Source organism: Paramormyrops kingsleyae, chromosome 6 (assembly GCF_048594095.1).
Source record: "Paramormyrops kingsleyae isolate MSU_618 chromosome 6, PKINGS_0.4, whole genome shotgun sequence".
NCBI classification, from domain to species: Eukaryota; Metazoa; Chordata; class Actinopteri; order Osteoglossiformes; family Mormyridae; genus Paramormyrops; species Paramormyrops kingsleyae.
In genome coordinates, this window is record NC_132802.1 from 24,535,397 (window position 1) to 24,552,974 (window position 17,578).

The following is a 17,578-nucleotide window of genomic DNA, read 5'->3' on the forward strand; positions in this document are numbered from 1 at the left end:
CAGGTCAATACAGATTTGATTGAACCCACCTCCTCTGCCATCTGATTGGTTATTTCTCTGAACCAATCATTTCTTTGTTCTGCCCTCAGAACTTTTTTGTGTAAGTGAAACTCCCATGAGTTATAAACTACAGGCTGTGCGTTTCCAATTGAATATGAACCAGTCTGATGAGGTCCATCGTTAGGCTCTAGTAAAAACAGTAATTCATTCATTAGCTGCTCTCAGTAGGATTAGTGTAATGTCCATGCATGATCCAGGGCATTCCTGATTAAAGGGGTGAATTCGGGTTGGCGTTCTGCTTATCTCCTGCCAGCGGCCCCAACGCGCCCTTGTCTGGCTGCTAGCTGGGCACCGATGAGTGTGACACAGAAGGTTAGCAAACAGCTGCCTCCACTTGACTCATGATTCATGTGCGTGAGACAGACACACTCATGATGACACCTTGCAACTATGCAGCTGAATCTTGGGTGCCAAGACTGTGAGCACAATTGAATATGAAAGGGGCAGAAATGCTGGCTTCCCCATGTGGATTCTGTGTCAGGAACATGGTTCACGGCCTCTGATCATCGACATTCACGAACTTCACTTGCAGATGGGGAGCTCTATGCTGGAGTCTACATTGACTTTATGGGAACAGACTCTGCTATTTTTCGAACTCTGGGCAAGCAGACAGCCATGAGGACCGACCAGTACAACTCCAGATGGTTAAATGGTAACATTTGTTCTATTTGCTCATGAAATTTTATTTTTATATATATTTTATTTCATTTTTTTTCCATACAATGTCCTTTATCTATCAGTAGTCTTATAACTAAAAATATTTACAAGCTTTCTCATAATGGGGAACAGGTGAAGCACTGATCTTGTGACAAAGAAGCATTGTAGGGTTAGCTATAATTCATACAATCACTATTGTACCCTCAAACAAGATAATTCATTTCGATGTCTTTAGTGGTTATCTAACTGCGTAAATATGTAAAATTAACAATGTTACTACAGTATGTTATCCAAGTTATGCATCTCTTCCATACTTTGATTTCCACAAGACAGCACAAAACGGAGCTATAGCTGGGATAGACTGTGACCACACAGCAGATGACCCTCTTAGCTAATGAAATAGAACTGGGTAGCCTTGCAGATGGGTGGGGTTGTAATATAAAACTGTCACTTTGTTAGGACCCTGGCCCCAGCTCATTTATACCCCTCACTCCTTTCGTTTGAGCAGCTCTCCTTCCCATCTGGTCTGCCATTCCACCCTCTTACCAACCCCTCAAGGACATGACATCCTACATGCATATGCGTCTCGTTCTGTATTTAAGATCCTCGGAGCAGCTGGGGCACCTCTTTCACTTAATCTGTTTGGCTGTCTGTGTCTGAGTCTACCAGAAAACGACATACATAACAGAATTAATCCTTATAGTTTTGTGGAAATAATGAAGCTAGATAGGAATGGTCCTTTTTTCATGATGCATTATTGTGTAAGATAAGACATTTTCTGACCAGTGTCATTGATCCATTATAGGATCTGTGCTGAAAGTTCATTTCTGCTTGAATTGTGTTCCAATTTCTGCCCAATCATGTGGCCCCTCCCACTCCTTCTGCCTCCCCCCCCTAGAGCCCTCATTCGTCCATGCGCATCTCATCCCTGACAGCACTGAGAAGAACGATGACAAGCTTTACTTCTTCTTTCGCGAGAAGGCCTCTGAGATGGGACAGAGCCCAGTAAGCCAGTCCCGTATTGGAAGGATCTGCTTGGTGAGTCCGGGAGACAGTCGATGGTTTCCAGCACAGTAACTGCTTAGGATTAGCTCAAAGTGGCTTTTGCGTAGTCCTTGGTGTCATCGTTAAAGCGTGTCTAATTATGCGAAAATTAATGCTTACTGATTTACACATCCACAGAACATACTCTCCTTCAGGCGATGGCATTGGAGCTATTGTTTGTATTTCAATTACAATTACATTCTTCACCCTCTCCTTTAATGAAAGTCACTATTGAGAGAAGGCTCATTTTGGACCCTCCCACCTCGACCTTGTTGGTTCAGCCCCCCTTCTCAAACTGATGGTTCTGGACTCGCAGGGCACTGGAGTGGAAGTCATGGTGTAACAGCCTGCCAGTGCTATAGAACAGCTCCCTTTGACTTCTTTATGCATGTGGTGAATCACTGCGGTCCCTTAATGAAAACAAAAGCTTACCCTGTCCCCTCCCTAGTGACAAATGAGTGACCTTGGGAAAACAAACCAAAGGGAGAATGTTTTGTACTGCCCCATAAATGGAGAACACAGGGTTGCCCTTGTGAGATGCAGAGGGGCCTGAGTTTAAATACACACAAAGCTCAGTGTTTGGGCTATCATGCAGCCAGTTCGCCTCACTGCTTTGCTTTCGACCCATTGTGTAAACTTTACCTTGGTGCTGATTGAATGTTTCGGGAAACGCCGGCCTAAAACGAGCAACCTCACCAAACAAAAATCTAGACGATGTAATATATTGATAAATTGTGCTAATTCATAGTGATAAATTCACCTGCATTTATTAGCGATGAAAGTGTTTTCCAGCCAATGGCATATGCAGTGCTGTGCAGTAAAAGATCATTATGTTAAAATGATCTTTATGTTGGTGTAAAACTGTTGTGTGTGAACCTAACCATATGTTTTTGGACTTGACTACTAGCACACCTCGTATGGCTAATAAACTCATTGGGTTAATTAATTTAATTTAACTTAAGTGAGCTGGTGATGAAATATAACAAATTCATGGCTTGTGGTGCCCCTGAGGAGAAGTTTGGGAACTGAAATGGTGTTTGTCTAGCTATCCAACAAGATATCAGGAACTTTTTGGAGAACAGAAGTAGTTCCTGGTAGTTTTTCCTGTGCTACTCTTACTTGGCATATGTTCTAATGTTAAACTGTGTTATTTGTTCTGACCATATACACACTTACTACCGGGAAAATTTTGGTCATATTGCAAAAGACAAAGTCATACGTATAAATAATATAAACGGCATTTTCAAACATGGACATTAACACACAAAGGAACGATTCTGCAAATTGTCATATAAGTGGAATGTGTAATAAATTAACAAGTATACATTCGGACATATATATTGCAACAAGGATTCACAGCATTCAAGTGAATGACAGGAGAATACCATGCTGTCATTTCCAGCAGCACCAAATCTAGTTTCAAACACACGGTTGTTCTTTGATCGTGTGTGAAGTGCCACCTGCTTGTTTTCTGCCTACAGAATGATGACGGTGGCCACTGCTGCCTGGTGAACAAGTGGAGCACCTTCCTGAAAGCACGACTCGTTTGTTCTGTGCCAGGGGTGGACGGAATCGAAACCCACTTCGACGAACTCCGTGAGTAACTTTAGCTTTGTTTCAACAACACTGGTGTAGTGAGTCAGTCATTCACCCAGGAAAACTGCCCTGTACAGGTCAAATATCGCTACTCCTAAGTGGACTTTGGAAGTAAATGAAGGAATCACTCAGTCTTTGTGAACGATATAATTCTTTAAAGAAATTCTGACAAAATCTGTGGCAATATTTGATGTTCCATAGCGTGCTGTTCTTTGATACACAGTACACAATTGTCAGAAGAATGTCGTATGGTTGAATTTCAAACATATGGAGGTTAACATAATCTAAAATCCAGCGATGCCTTAGTCTGATAAGGGAGATTTCCTGTGGAAAGCCAAAGCTTCCTTTTCCAGAGTCCAGCATCCCCTCATTTCCTTAGCTACACCCCACTGGAAAGAGCATCCATTATGTAATGCCTGCTTGCCTTGTTTCTCCATCCACTCTGGCAAAAAACAAACAGAGATCACGCCATCCGCCATCAGCTCTTTTCAGGCAGAGGTCAAGCCAAGCCGTGCCAGTGTGTGTAAAGGAAAAGTCGTAGCATTTGTAGCAAGTCCAGTTTCCACCTCCTACTCCTCTGCTCTCTGCTTTCAAACAACTTTGACCGTACTACCCCACCCTAGAAACACAAACACATGCACACACTCTCCCAGGAGATGCACGCAAACAAACTGCCGCCGTGGAAGGCCTTAAATTGCAGCAGCTGGTCTGCGAGTTCTTGGATTTCCTGGGCAAGTTGCCGAGTAGAAAACGGCATAAGAATAAGGAGATGGGGCTGGACTCCAGTCAACAAAAGAGTCACATTTCCCTCTTCCCTCTGCCCTCGAAACTGAGGCCCCCACTGCACTACCACCATTCAGCAAATCCAAGTGCAAACATGCTCAGCTTTCTGTGTTATTTCCTTGTCAGGATAACCAACAGCCAGTACTATGCATCAAGCCTTTTGTGTGTGTTAATGAAATAGGGCCATCCGTATTAAGAAATGTGTCAAAAAAGATATCATTCAGTGGCATTAGAGCAAAGTTCTGTAAACTGTATTTAAAGAAATCTGAAGTTATTGTAGATGGCTGACAAGGTGGCTCATGTTGTGTCATGGTGTGTCTTCATATGGTAGGGCATTCAGGTCCCGTCTCTGTTTGTATGTGTGGTCCACATGCAAACCACACGTGGCGTGTGTGATAAAAGCCTGTTATTCTGACATTGTAGGGACCATTTTTTTGGTCCCCAGAAGGGAAAATTCAATTTTGTAAACATCTGTGAAGTGCACGGTCTCCCCTCCAGGTTCTGCCACCTGCATTACAAAGACAGGGACTTATGCTAATTGACATTATAGGACTACTGATAGTGTGTGATTCTGTGTCTTTTCTCTGTGATGGAATATCACCCTGTCCTGAGTCCATCCCGAGCCTTGAGCTTTATGCTACCTAGTATCAACTGTAACCAGCCCCCCCCCCCCCCCCCGACAATTAATGGTTCATGGATGGATGGATGGATGGATGTTATTGTAGATGAGCTCTACAATGCATAAGCTATGCAGCTGAATAAACATCAGCAAATTGTCAGGGAACCATTGCTAAAAAAGACCACTAAGAGAACAGAAAAATGAGTCGCTGGAGTCCAGGGTGGTGCTGGAGCAGACAGGGATGCAGATCAGGCAGAATCTGTTGGGGCAGCTGTGGTTGGAATGGGAGTCAAAACCTGCCCCAGCCTGAATTTGCCCAGAAAGTGTTGAGAGTCACAGAGCGCAAGAGGAAGACTGGGCTAGGTGCCAGCTGAAATAAATTCTTCACAGGAAGCAAAAATCTGAATGCTCTTATGTTTTTATTGCTTTTGCAGAGGCAAATGGAGGAATGGCACGTCTGGGTTCTCTCAAAGTTCTTAATAATATGCAAGTAGTCCCTTAAGCCAATTTCTGTTTTTTTTTTCTTTATTATTACTGCCATTCCAATAACCACACATTTTCATTAAACTGAGATTTTGAGACCATACTATCATTGATTCGTTTTGATTTTTCAGTTTTCAAAGCACACTTCTGTAATTCACTATCCGTGGTTTTAGAAAGAGCACATTTTCTGCCTGTTGTTGCTTTTGACTCTTCCAGGATGATCATCTTGCAACTTGTCTTCTTATCACTCTGTGTTTGAATGTCAGGGCACAGAAAGTTTCTGCCAGGTGTGTTAATTACAGACGTGGCAAAAGGGAAGTGACGTATTGATTGGATATATGAGCATCTAGCCCAGGGGTGGCCAAACTTATCCGCAAAGGGCCGGTGTGTATGCAGGTTTTTGGGATAACCTGTAGGTCAGCTGTTCAAACACAGGTGTGAGGACTCTTCAGCCAATCAGTCCTCTAATTAGTGACCTAATTAGGGAGTTGCAGCGAAAACCTGCATACACACCGGCCCTTTGGGGATAAGATTGGTCACCCCTGGTCTAGCCTGTCCGCACGCTGATAAACTGCACTGAGATTATGGCCAGAAAAACTCTGTTAGAAGCATTTCAACTCCATCACATGCCTCAGTGCCGGGCATTTTGGATCCAAAAATCTTTGACATGCACACACAAAGCAAATGCTTTATTCCCAAGTGGTGAGCATGTTTGCTGTCTTAACATTTTCCCCTAGACAAACTTCCACCGAAATTCCTGGTTCACTTTGAACATGGTCATGCTCTGACATGCGTTTCCCTTATGTTTAGCTTGTAATGTTTCCACAACGTCTCTTCTGCTCCGCAGTTGTAACACTACCCTAACTTAGCAACAATGCAAACTTGTAAGAACATTATTTTATTTTAGGAGATTCATCAGTCTGATCAAAGTTAGGTTTTTTTTCTCCCGCTTGTATCTTCTAAAAGATGTAGAAAAGGAATCAGTGATGCAATGCATTCCTGGTTGCCTTTTATGTTTTTTTTCCCCTTCATTTTACAGTCTGTAGCCAGAGGGTCTCTTAGACTGGCGTCAACATATTACTCATCTCTCCTCCCTTTGCCAGAAGTTAATTCCTGCTCTTGTTTCTACCCTTCACCTGTCATTTTTGTGCCCTTGCTATAAACCACTTATTTAAAGATATTTTTATATGCTTGGTATTATAAACCATATATTGATATATTTGTTTTGCTGTTTCTAGCTGCACATATATATATATAGATTATTCAAATAAATGATAAGGCCATAAAGAGCTGCAGGGTTTGCATTAATAAAAGTTGTAAAATTGTCTTTGTTATATATATTCGGTTTTGGGTTTTCTGTACTAACATAATTATGGGAGACTCTCAGTATAATGCTGAAAAATTCCCAAAGGTTAGGGATCTAGATATATTAGGGATCTAGTTTATTTCAATGAGCAAAAACACAAATTCTACTGTCATTTACGAGGGTACAGTTGATTAGGTGTAAACAGGGTAACACGGGTCTGGGATTTTTGGTTGAATACAAATACAAAAGTGGGCCATATGGACAAAATCACAAGACAGAACTAATGCTCCAATTGCAACTCACATGAGAGAAACAATACTTCACAACACCAAAGAAATATGAGTCTAAACGGTCAAATACTGTACAATATATAGGTGAAAAAAAAAATTCCAATCAGTACTCTGATGAGTGGGAGCATCGACGGTCACATGTGGGTGACACCACTGCATGCACCCATGTGACAGTCACATTTTTTTGTCCTGTTCTGTCATTTTTCAGCGGTTCATTTTTCACCTCTTTAAAAAATATTTTTCTTTGTTTTCATTCAGGGGGAGTAGGTCCACCCTGTAGTAGAAACAGTCTATATATACATGTAGACGTTTCTCCCTTATAGCTCAACAGCAGGGGAGTGTTCCATCACCAATTATTCAGCCCCGCGGAATCATAGGAAACATGTGGCTCCTATTAAATCCCTGTTACACCAGTGTTCATCATGCCTAGATTTTCCTCTGAGACTTGGGAGTTTTGTCTGTTCTGAAAGGTATGATCCCAAACCCCTGTGCAGTTGAATAGATCCATAACCACTTCAGTCAAAAGGGCTTTTCCTTCCCGTTCTTCTGACATGGAGGAAGCAGAAACGGTCTGGCCATCACGCTTTATTTCAGTGGTGACTGGGGAGAAATTCCCAATGTCTCAAATAACATTTTTCCAGCCCAGCTGTGAAAGAAAGACCCAACACCTCAAATGCCGACCGCGGCCTCAACATTTAAGATCTGAAACACTTGGAAATCTCACAGCATTGTCTTACACATATAATTCATTTTATTACTCAGGTGTAGTTTTGTTGAATGTGTTTTCATTTAGCTTTTGGAATGTTACGTTAAAAAAAAATCTCTTCCTCTGTCCCTATTGCAACAGATTATCCTGCTTAGGGTTGTGAGGGGGCCTGGAGGTCTCCGCAGGCAGCATGGGACACAAGGCGGGGGTGCACCATGGATGAGATACTAGTCCATAAGACTGCTCACACTCATATATACAGTTGGTACTTTAGAGATGCCATGCAGTCTAACCGCAACAGTAAACCAGAGCACACAGAGGATTCTTACACAACACAGAAATAACATACAAACTTTACAGTCCAACAACCCTGGATGTGTGAGACAGCTGTGCTACCCACTGAGCATTCTGCAGCTGATTTGCAAAACTGTTTTCAAGATACTTTGAGGGCAATTCATTATTACAAATTAAGCATTGTACTGTGACAGCTAATGGTGCCATTTAAGGATTGTTTGTTTCGCCTTTGTAGCCTAGGTTTCCATTTTATGTTTTGTTTCAGTCATCTATAAAGGTCAAACGACTTTCCTGACGATCGTTTGGGTGCAACTTTTGTTATGGACTTTGAATTCCATTTCAGAGGAACACCACGCCTCCATTCCCTTTTATTAATTTCAATAATTTTCCTCCCCTTACAAAGGATACCTCCACCCTTTACCATGAGATCACATCTCGTCACCTTGCAGGAAATGTCTGCTTCTAGCCTCAAAGTTGCAGATGCAGATGCACTGATCCTGTGTTGTTCCAACAAATGTCTAGCTTTATGTTTCGTGTTGTAAGACTACAATTGTGAATCCTCCTTAGATTCACTGGGGTAATGTAAGTTCTGTAACAAGTACAGAACAATAATAAAAAAAAATGTTAACAGTGTCTTATTGTGTCTTCCAGGTGATGTTTATATACAGCAGACACAGGACACAAAGAATCCTGCCATCTATGGGGTCTTCTCAGTATCAGGGTAAGTGACCTGTAGATTATAGCAAACTGCTCCTCAGGGCTCATAGATGTAGGGAACATTCTTTTCCACACAAATGAGCTCATTTATGTCTGGTGCTTTTGTTTTGGTCTTCAATATTACCTCCACATTCCCTTCTGATTTAGAAGGTCGGCCTCCAGGTGAATTATGAATAGTCTGTAGTACAAAGAGTCTCTGCAAACTGGGAAAAATTGCCTTTCCAATGAAGAAGAGAACCTGTTTTATCCTGTAAGGAGTATTTTGATAACAGGTCATCAGTCAACGGCTATAATAAGCCTGAAAAACCCACCAAAGAAAATCTTGCAGCTGTCACCTCTGTCTCAGAAAACATCAACAAATGGACTAATTCTTTTGTAATACCTCTCTGAGTCTAGTTATAATTACTGGTGGGCATTTCTGTCTGTAACCAACTCCTCATTCCTCAAGACAGATTAAATCCTATAAATGATCTCATGTCATTTTCCCACTCCCTCACCCAGTTGGGTTAATCCCAATTTCGAGGGAAAGTATTGATGACAAGTATCTCTCATAATGCTGTGTTATATTTTGTCAGGGAGAGGCATTACAGTTGTAAAACTCACATCACCAGCAGTTACGTGACAGTGTTGATTTCAAAATTACTTTTTATGAGCAAAGATGGAAAACACATTTTTTCTCCCAGTACCTTGTCCCCCATGAGATCCAGTACTGAACGTCCTTCCTTCTGATCGTGCTCCTCACTCCCCGAACTTCGCCTGCAGGTCCGTGTTCAAAGGTTCGGCAGTGTGCGTATACTCAATGGCCGACATCCGCATGGTCTTCAATGGGCCCTTTGCTCACAAAGAAGGACCCCACTACCAGTGGGTGGCCTATGCTGGGAAAATACCTTACCCAAGGCCTGGAACGGTGAGGGAATCACACAAGCATCTCTTTGTCACAATCCTCATAGAAACTTGTTACACTTTTCACCATGAATGTGACTAAATGTCACAGACTAGTTATTTATTTTTGTGCATATAGAAAATGTGTAGATACTGTATAGTTTGATTTTATGTTAATGGCTGGACTTATGTTCTGCCACATCATATTTATACAATGATGGAAGTTTTACTTGACATGTCATTTGAGTCATTCTACAAAACAGAAGGAAATACGTTTGGCTTCTCTGCATCATGCACAGATGATTTTGACTGCATGACAACCTTCCTATTTTAATTGTTATTGTAATGTACAGTGTCCTGGAGGGACCTTCACTCCCAATATGAAGTCCACCAAGGATTATCCAGATGAAGTCATCAACTTCATGCGCAACCACCCGACAATGTACAATGCTGTGTACCCTGTGCACAAGCGCCCTCTGGTGGTGAGGACCAATGTGGACTATGAGTTCACTACCATCACAGTGGACCAAGTGACAGCTGCGGATGGGACATATGAAGTTCTCTTCCTTGGAACCGGTAAGTAAAATCTCTCCCTCAGCATTTTATTTCAGCACGGGGCCAGATGAAAGCTGAAATACAGATACACAGTTGCTTATTTTACCAATATGTAAACTTCTCTGAAATATTTTAGGTGTTTGTCTCCTTTAGCTTGAAAACCACAGAGGCATAGGTCATAAGAAACATGAACATAACAGAATATGACAGATCAAATGAAATTTATTTAATATTGATGGACTTAACTGGGTCTGAATTATAGTCTATGACAGTGCTTCCCAATCCGGTCCTCAAGGACCTGCAGACAGTCCACATTTTTGCTATCGGGAGCTAGGAGAGCAAAAATGGAGACTTTCAGTGGGTCCCCAAGGACCAGATTGGGAAACACTGGTCTATATTATGAAGAATCAATGCTGTAGGATATATTTGCATAAGACCTGCAATAAATTTGAGCAAAGATGTTACAGGTCTAAGCTTGTTTGTACAGTATACATGTGAAGGTATATGAGGATTTGTAATGCATGTGTTTGCGTCTGCAATCTGCAATCTGTATATCTACAGTGTTAAAATGCCCCTGGGTGAATCATTTATTTCTCTCTTGAAATGTTAATACAAGGGGTGCATATATAAGTCAAACATTAAAAAGACACCAAACATAAACTGTAAACAATTAAATACACATAAAACAGGAATATATTACCCAGCAAAAATGTGATATCCAAATGTGATTTTGAAATCTCATGGACTATAATCTGTTGTAGCAGGCAGATAAATGTATAGCATCATAGTCTGACTAATTGCCTTTATGATGAGTTCACCAGTAGAACACTTCAGTGTCAGCCCCAGGCAGTAGTTAATTGTGCCCTGCTGTCCTAGGATGGATCCAAGACACCACCCAGGAACTCTAGAAACCCAATAACTGTGTTTGGACATAAATCATAGCTTGACAGAGCTTGTCTCCCTGTTGGCTTTCCAATGAGACAGCAAAACGCGACTCAGGGGGATTAGCGTGACTGTAAAGCAGCATGTGAGGAGTAAGACAACGCCCCTCAATGTCCCCCTGAGGAGTTTTATTGAACCGAGCCAAAACAGGAGGGCATGCCTACAGATTGAACATTTTTGAAAGGGAGGAATATTTTTCACCCTCTCTAAATTTGACATGCATGGTTAACTGAAAATCTTCTCACTCTGACTGAGCTGAGGGTTACTGAAAGAACCTTATACTTTATCATTCAAATTGTACATGAAGTTTACTATATGATGCTCTGACACAAAGTCATTCATGGGAGTTATACTTACTCAAAAATGTTCTGAGGGCAGAAGGAAAAACAACTAGTTCAAAGAGATAACCAATCAAATTGTAGAGGAGGTGGGTCCATGCAACTAGAGGAGGAGGTTAGTCCTGCCTCCTCTAGTTGCTTGGATCCACCTCCTCTACCATCTGATTGGTTATCTCTCTGAACCAATCATTTTCCTTCTGCCCTTTGAATATTTTTGTGTAAGTAAAATTCCCATGAGCCACAAAGTCACGCCATTATGTATTTTGGAATATGTTTGTCCTTTCAGCAACTGCCATGAAAGACAGCCAATCCCTATTCCAAGCAATATACTTCGGGGTATGTGTAAGTGGACAGAGACCAGGACATTCTTTAGGATACTTTGTTGGTTATCCTAAATCAGCCTAGAGCAGGGGTCACATGAGGAAGATATAAGATATCTTACAGTACCCATGTGATTTATAGATCGAGGAACTGTTCAGAAGGTGATCGTTCTGCCGAGAGATGACCTGAGAACTGAGGAGCTGGTCCTTGAGGAAGTGGAGGTATTCAAGGTGAGCCAAAGCCATCTTCCTGACCTTCTACAGTTGCAAAAAAAAAAATTCAAACTAAATTTATGTGACGGTCTGGCAGATTCCCCTTGAAATAAGAATGTCACTTATTTATATTTACTCAATAAATTTATTTCAGTATATACTTGTTTTAATACGGCTCCTAAAGATTTACTTCTCTTCCCGACTTTTTAGGTTCCCACTCCAATAACAACAATGAAAATTTCTTCAAAAAGAGTAAGTTCTTCCATAGGAGACTTATTTTCTGCAATATAATCTCACACAAAATTTAAAAATGAGCCACACACGTGGAAAATTAAGGTGACATTAAAATGTTAGTTGGAATAAAATTATTGATCCATTGAAACCTGTTCCACATGCAATATAAAAAGAGCCTAATTAGTTTGATCCATGTAAAAAAAAAAACAATAGTGGTAACTATCACTGACTTTATCAGATATGAAAAACCAACAGAACAATATGCTTTCAGGACCCTGGCTGATGACCAGATGTACAGTTCCTCCTAACTGCCAGCTCTGTGACCTCGGTTTCATGTCCGTTCCTTTCTTGCACCACTTCAGCAACAGCTGTACGTGGGTTCAGAGTTGGGCGTGACTCACCTGGCCCTGCATCGCTGTGACGTGTATGGAGAGGCATGTGCTGACTGCTGTCTGGCCCGCGACCCCTACTGCGCCTGGGACGGCAAGTCCTGCTCACGCTACTCTGCATCTCAGAAGAGGTTAGGCCCTTGTCTTACTGTGTGGTCTTCTGGCTCTCACTGCTCCTGTGGGGGACAGCAGGTGATATGGTGATTCAAGCTCTCTAACCGTTACTGAGATTTTAGTGGCTCAGATCCCAGAAGCAGGAATAAAGCTCAGCTCTTGAGCCAGATAAGTTAATCTGGGTAATAACACTGACTAAGAAAATAACTTGTGCGGCGTTGCAGTAGAATATGAGATGACAAATTGCTTAATTTGCATATTGTTTATCCAACTCGTTCAGGCGAAGCCGACGACAGGATGTGAAGTACGGAAACCCGATTCGGCAGTGCAGAGGCTATAACTCCAATGGTGAGCCCAGTGCGCAGCTTGCAGTGAGGCAGTGGACACCCACTGGACATCTATAGTTTGATGTTCTCAATGTCAGCTAACCACAAACATATGAGCCATTTTACCAGTATTTATCCACCAACATTGCTGATGTGATGCAGTTAATGTCATTATGTCATTTGTTGGGATTAGCACTGAGAGACTAAAACTTGCTATAAGATATAGGCACGTCGGGAGCCTCTGTGATGGTGACATCATGGTTTCTATGGTCTGCTCCAGCCAATAAGAACACAGTGGAGACGGTGCAGTATGGCGTCGAGGGGAGCAGTGCGTTCCTGGAATGCCAGGCCAGGTCTCCCCATGTGTCCATCAAGTGGCACTTGCAGAAGGACAGCAGTGACAGGAAGAAAGAGGTGGGAACGCCTTCAGCCTGTCACACGTATCACGTTAACGCTGCCTGGCCTTTGGTTTACCCTACATGGTAACTTTATGTCAGGCTCCATTTCACTAGCCTGCCAAATGGACGTATATACAGTTTACACTATAATTCACACAGTGCAGTGAGAACACAGTTTGCTGATCCTTCACTTTGGTCTGCATTGTTCTGCAATCGTGAGAGAGACCCAGCAAGGAGGGCGTTGGACGAGCTGGGACACACAAATGCCTCAGTGGAAAATCTACAGCACAAATTGTATTGCTTTGCATGACATGGTGTTCTGCATTAAGCATGCACATTCTGGTAGGAAAGCGTGTGGAAACGTGGCCCATTCTGTTCATGCAGATATGAACTCATACATCTTTGTTCCATTTTGTTTTCCAATGATATATGTCTGATAGATGCTTTCCAGTGGTATCTGTCCAGCTCCTGTTACGGCAGCGGTTGCTGTGAGCATTGAACATCTAATCATTTAGCCAGTCTGCTATTGACTGGTCCGGCCCTGAGTACTGTCATTAAATTGGCATGTTCTACTGAAGAACGGAAAATGAGAGAAACATGACAGCAACATTATTAAAACTGTAGCCAGGATTTGTCATCATACCATATTGTATCACTGGGGCGGGGGGGCTGTGGGAGGGGATGCGGACATAAGGTTGGAAGCTGGAATAGGTTTGACATGTAGGAAAGTTGTTCTTGAGCCCAATGGAAGGCTGAGTTCTGGGGAAGAACCTTGGCAGATGATCGCTGGTTTAGCTAATAACCTCAGGGGGAATAAAATCGTCCTGTGTGTCCTGTGGTCCACTGGCTTATGTAACTCGTCACCTGCTTAGCTGGGTGTCTTTGGAGCGCTAGTGTTGTAATCCCCCACTAGGGGCAGCCTTTCCAGCCTGGCTGTAACCGAACACGAAGATTGTTTTAAGTATGATGCTGTCTAGTATTCAGCACCACCTCATTGGGCATAAGCTGTCTCACTAAAGGTTAGAAAGATGAAAAGAAAATGTAAAAATGAAGAGGGCTGCAGATAAGCCCAACTATCTTCCATTCAAATAATAAACTAAAACAAATATAGTGTACAGTACAGAAGGTAGAAGGCATCTTTTTAAAATGCTGTTCTTGGAAGTATTTTTCAACTACTAAATAATATATGAATGATTAACAGTTTGTATGCATTTGTATTCCGTTGTTGCCATTTTGAAAAGTATATAGCAAGAAAGTATTTTCTTCTGCCTTGACCATTACTGATGAGGCCCAGTGACCTAAAGAGCACATTTTCTCTTTCTTTGACTCCTTTTCACTTCCCCAGATGCGATCAGATGGACGGGTGCTGAGAACTGATCAGGGCCTGTTGCTGCGATCGCTGCAGCCGTCTGATGCGGGGCTTTACCAGTGTACTTCCACGGAGAAGAACTTCAAACACACGCTGCTCAGGTTGCAGCTGGTGGTGCTGTCCAACCGGGCCGTTAACAACATCCTGATGGAGAGTGGCTGGCAGATGGCTGTGGTGCCTCCACTTCCTTCCAGCCCGTGGACACCCAGTGCGGGCCAGTACAAGGACCTCCTGACCATCCTCAGCCAGCCGGAGATGGGCCTCATCAATCAGTACTGCTTGGACTACTGGCAGCTGGGTAATGTAGGCTTCATGGACCCCATGATGGGAAGCATTAAAGCGAAGGACCTGAAGGAGCTGAAGGAGCTGAAGGAGCAGAAGAAATCACGCAACCGCCGAAATCACGGGGGACACCCGTGGGTACATGAGACATGAAAATGCCAAAAACACTCCGTGGCAGAGACTTGTACACATGAGGAAACTCCATCGTTCAAAAGGAAAAGAAACCAATCTGAAGCAACCTGAATCAAGCAAGCAGAAGTTCACGTAAACAGCGAAAAAATTGTTAAACAGTATTTATTGTAGGTTGTACATAGTATGACTTTGTGGATTTATTTGTTATAAAGTAGAAAAAGTACAAAAAGGCTCTTTTTGTATAGGTACTGTTTCAGGAAAACTAAAATAATAATAATAATAATAATAATAATGTTACTATTGTTATCCTGAAATATAAAAGAGCTGCAGCCCACTTTAAAAGATTGTCCATTTCCGAAACATAATTGAAAATAACTATTGACAAATTTTGAATAATAATTGAAATGGGTTTCTATTAAAGGAAACAGGAGTGAGTCAGACTGAGACTGTATAAGATTTGGGTTTAGCTCGGGTTTGCATGTTTCCGGGAGTTTCCGTAACTGACACTTTGCCCAAGCCCAGGTTAAATTTGCAATAATATTTTGCATCGCAAGGGAGGAGCTCAGAAAATCTGGGATTTTGGGACGCAGGACCTGGGGGACTGAAGCGAAACTTGATGTTTTATCATTTAGTCCAAACACCGGTGGACACTTCAGACAGCAGTAACGTCGCCATCTCTGCATTGCCTAAGCACAGTAACTTAAATTAACCAAACTGAACCAAAAGTGTATCGTAATATAACCTTTGGTTTGACTAGTTTGTCTTCTTTTCTGAACAGGTTTTTATCTGCCTTAGTGTTCACAGTTGTTACCTTCATATTTGTGAGCCCAACTGCTTCCAGACAAATAGCAATGGTTTCGTTTCTGTTGTGTGTGTATATTACTTCTCAATATTGTACCTGTGAGAGCATAATTTTTTAAAATCCGATCAGCTGCTGAATACGGCAATGAAACTAGCAATGCTGTGAAATCGCATGATATTTCTGATGTGTCTTTAAAAACTGACTCAAACATCTGTGGCATCTACATAGAATAATACTTTAAGAAACAGCCAATTAAACAGGAAAGCTTCCTTTGTGAGAAGGAAAAGCAGCACAAAGGTATTGCGGTTCCCAGCTGATAGTCTGGTTTTGGGATATAGGAGCAAGAGAGTAGAGAATGTCTAAGGATTTCAACATAGGGATAATATATGTCTGCAGAAGCATAAAGCAGCATAGTAAAAATGTGACAGTACTTTAACATCAAATGCCAGTGCACTTTTGCCCATACTTGTACAGGGTAATATTTTTAAAGTGTCCATTTGCTGATAGGAGGACCCCAGTACCTGGTCTGCTAGATCCGTGAACATTTGGTGCAGCACACCTGAGCTTCCGCAGGCATGTCCGTCTTAAACATGTCAATATGAGTAAAATTAACAGAGGTAAAGCAGTCCGTAATTTATAGAAGCCTGTGCAATATTCTTCTCACACGTTCAATCTGGTGAAATCTGAATGTTGGCCTGTGCAATGTGGTCAGGAAGCAGTGGCAGTCTGTGCCCTTCCATTGTAAAGGCTCGCAAAGTCCATGGTTGACTTTCAACATTGCATGTCCAGTCGCACAAGAAGTGAATAGTATAAAAAAGCACAAATGAGCTGGATTAATGAGAGATGGTACCGATCGACTTGGCAACATTGCTGATGTGTATCATGCTTTTCTGAAAGGAAGCAGTTCAAATTTTCATAGACACTTTGGTTCCACATGTAGAACCTCAATGTATATACACATCCAGAACGTCTAACCTGAGTGTGACACATACCAAAATCTTGGGAAGCTGGCTTTTCATTGTGTGCATGAAATGTACCTGTACTGTATATACAAGTGAAACAAAAAGCTATATTGCCGGTTTTTTTTAGTTGTTTTTTTTCTTTGATGTTCCTTAAATAACAGATATTGAATGTTTGTTATTTTATGTGAATAATGTCAATACTTGGCCCTAAAGACTGGTACAATGTGATAAAGTCATATTCTATGCTGTGGCTACAATGGGCCAAAGTCTGTTTTTCAGTGTTTGGTATCTTTAATTTCCCCTGTTTTACATCACGGGATAAAACAGAGGGCTACAAAGAAAAGATGTACAATTTCTTCGTATTTTTACAACATGCCTTTAGCTTTTTTTGGTAGGTGGTATTGGTTTCTTAAGAAAGAGGGTGCAAATGCTCAAACTCAATGCACAGGTGTTGTAATGATATGTCTATGACTTTCTTTTCCCCTTTTCATTGTTGATGTTGCTAACTAATAAATGAAAGCTCTATATTTATAAGAACTGAATGTTCTCCTCCTGCTTCAAATGTATTTTAAGTGAGACAGTTTATGAAATTGCAGAAACTATGAGCTGCCTCCTTCATTCATAAATAATATCCAAAATACTGGGAAGCACATTGGGCTCACGCCACATGATGGTGCAATTTATCCTAGTGAGAGACACAGGAGACCTGGAGCCTATTTGAGGAAGCACAGGGCACAAGCAAGGCTGTATCCTGAATGACATGCT

At 41.8% G+C, this 17,578-nt stretch overlaps 1 protein-coding gene across 2 annotated transcripts in view; it reads left to right on the plus strand.

Annotated features, from left to right (window-relative positions):
- LOC111840550 (semaphorin-3F-like) overlaps positions 1-17,355 on the plus strand; it is a 69,697-nt gene extending 52,342 nt beyond the window's left edge. For both annotated transcript variants that reach the window (XM_023805507.2, XM_023805508.2), the window contains 12 exons: positions 593-712; positions 1,616-1,755; positions 3,243-3,357; positions 8,490-8,559; positions 9,318-9,462; positions 9,791-10,013; positions 11,735-11,823; positions 12,016-12,057; positions 12,402-12,559; positions 12,823-12,890; positions 13,149-13,282; positions 14,612-17,355. In XM_023805507.2, the coding sequence (XP_023661275.2) occupies positions 593-712; positions 1,616-1,755; positions 3,243-3,357; positions 8,490-8,559; positions 9,318-9,462; positions 9,791-10,013; positions 11,735-11,823; positions 12,016-12,057; positions 12,402-12,559; positions 12,823-12,890; positions 13,149-13,282; positions 14,612-15,070 (1,763 nt within the window). In that variant the 3' untranslated portion in view covers positions 15,071-17,355. The remainder of the gene's footprint in view (positions 1-592; positions 713-1,615; positions 1,756-3,242; positions 3,358-8,489; positions 8,560-9,317; positions 9,463-9,790; positions 10,014-11,734; positions 11,824-12,015; positions 12,058-12,401; positions 12,560-12,822; positions 12,891-13,148; positions 13,283-14,611) is intronic.
- Positions 17,356-17,578: the final 223 nt, after the last annotated feature.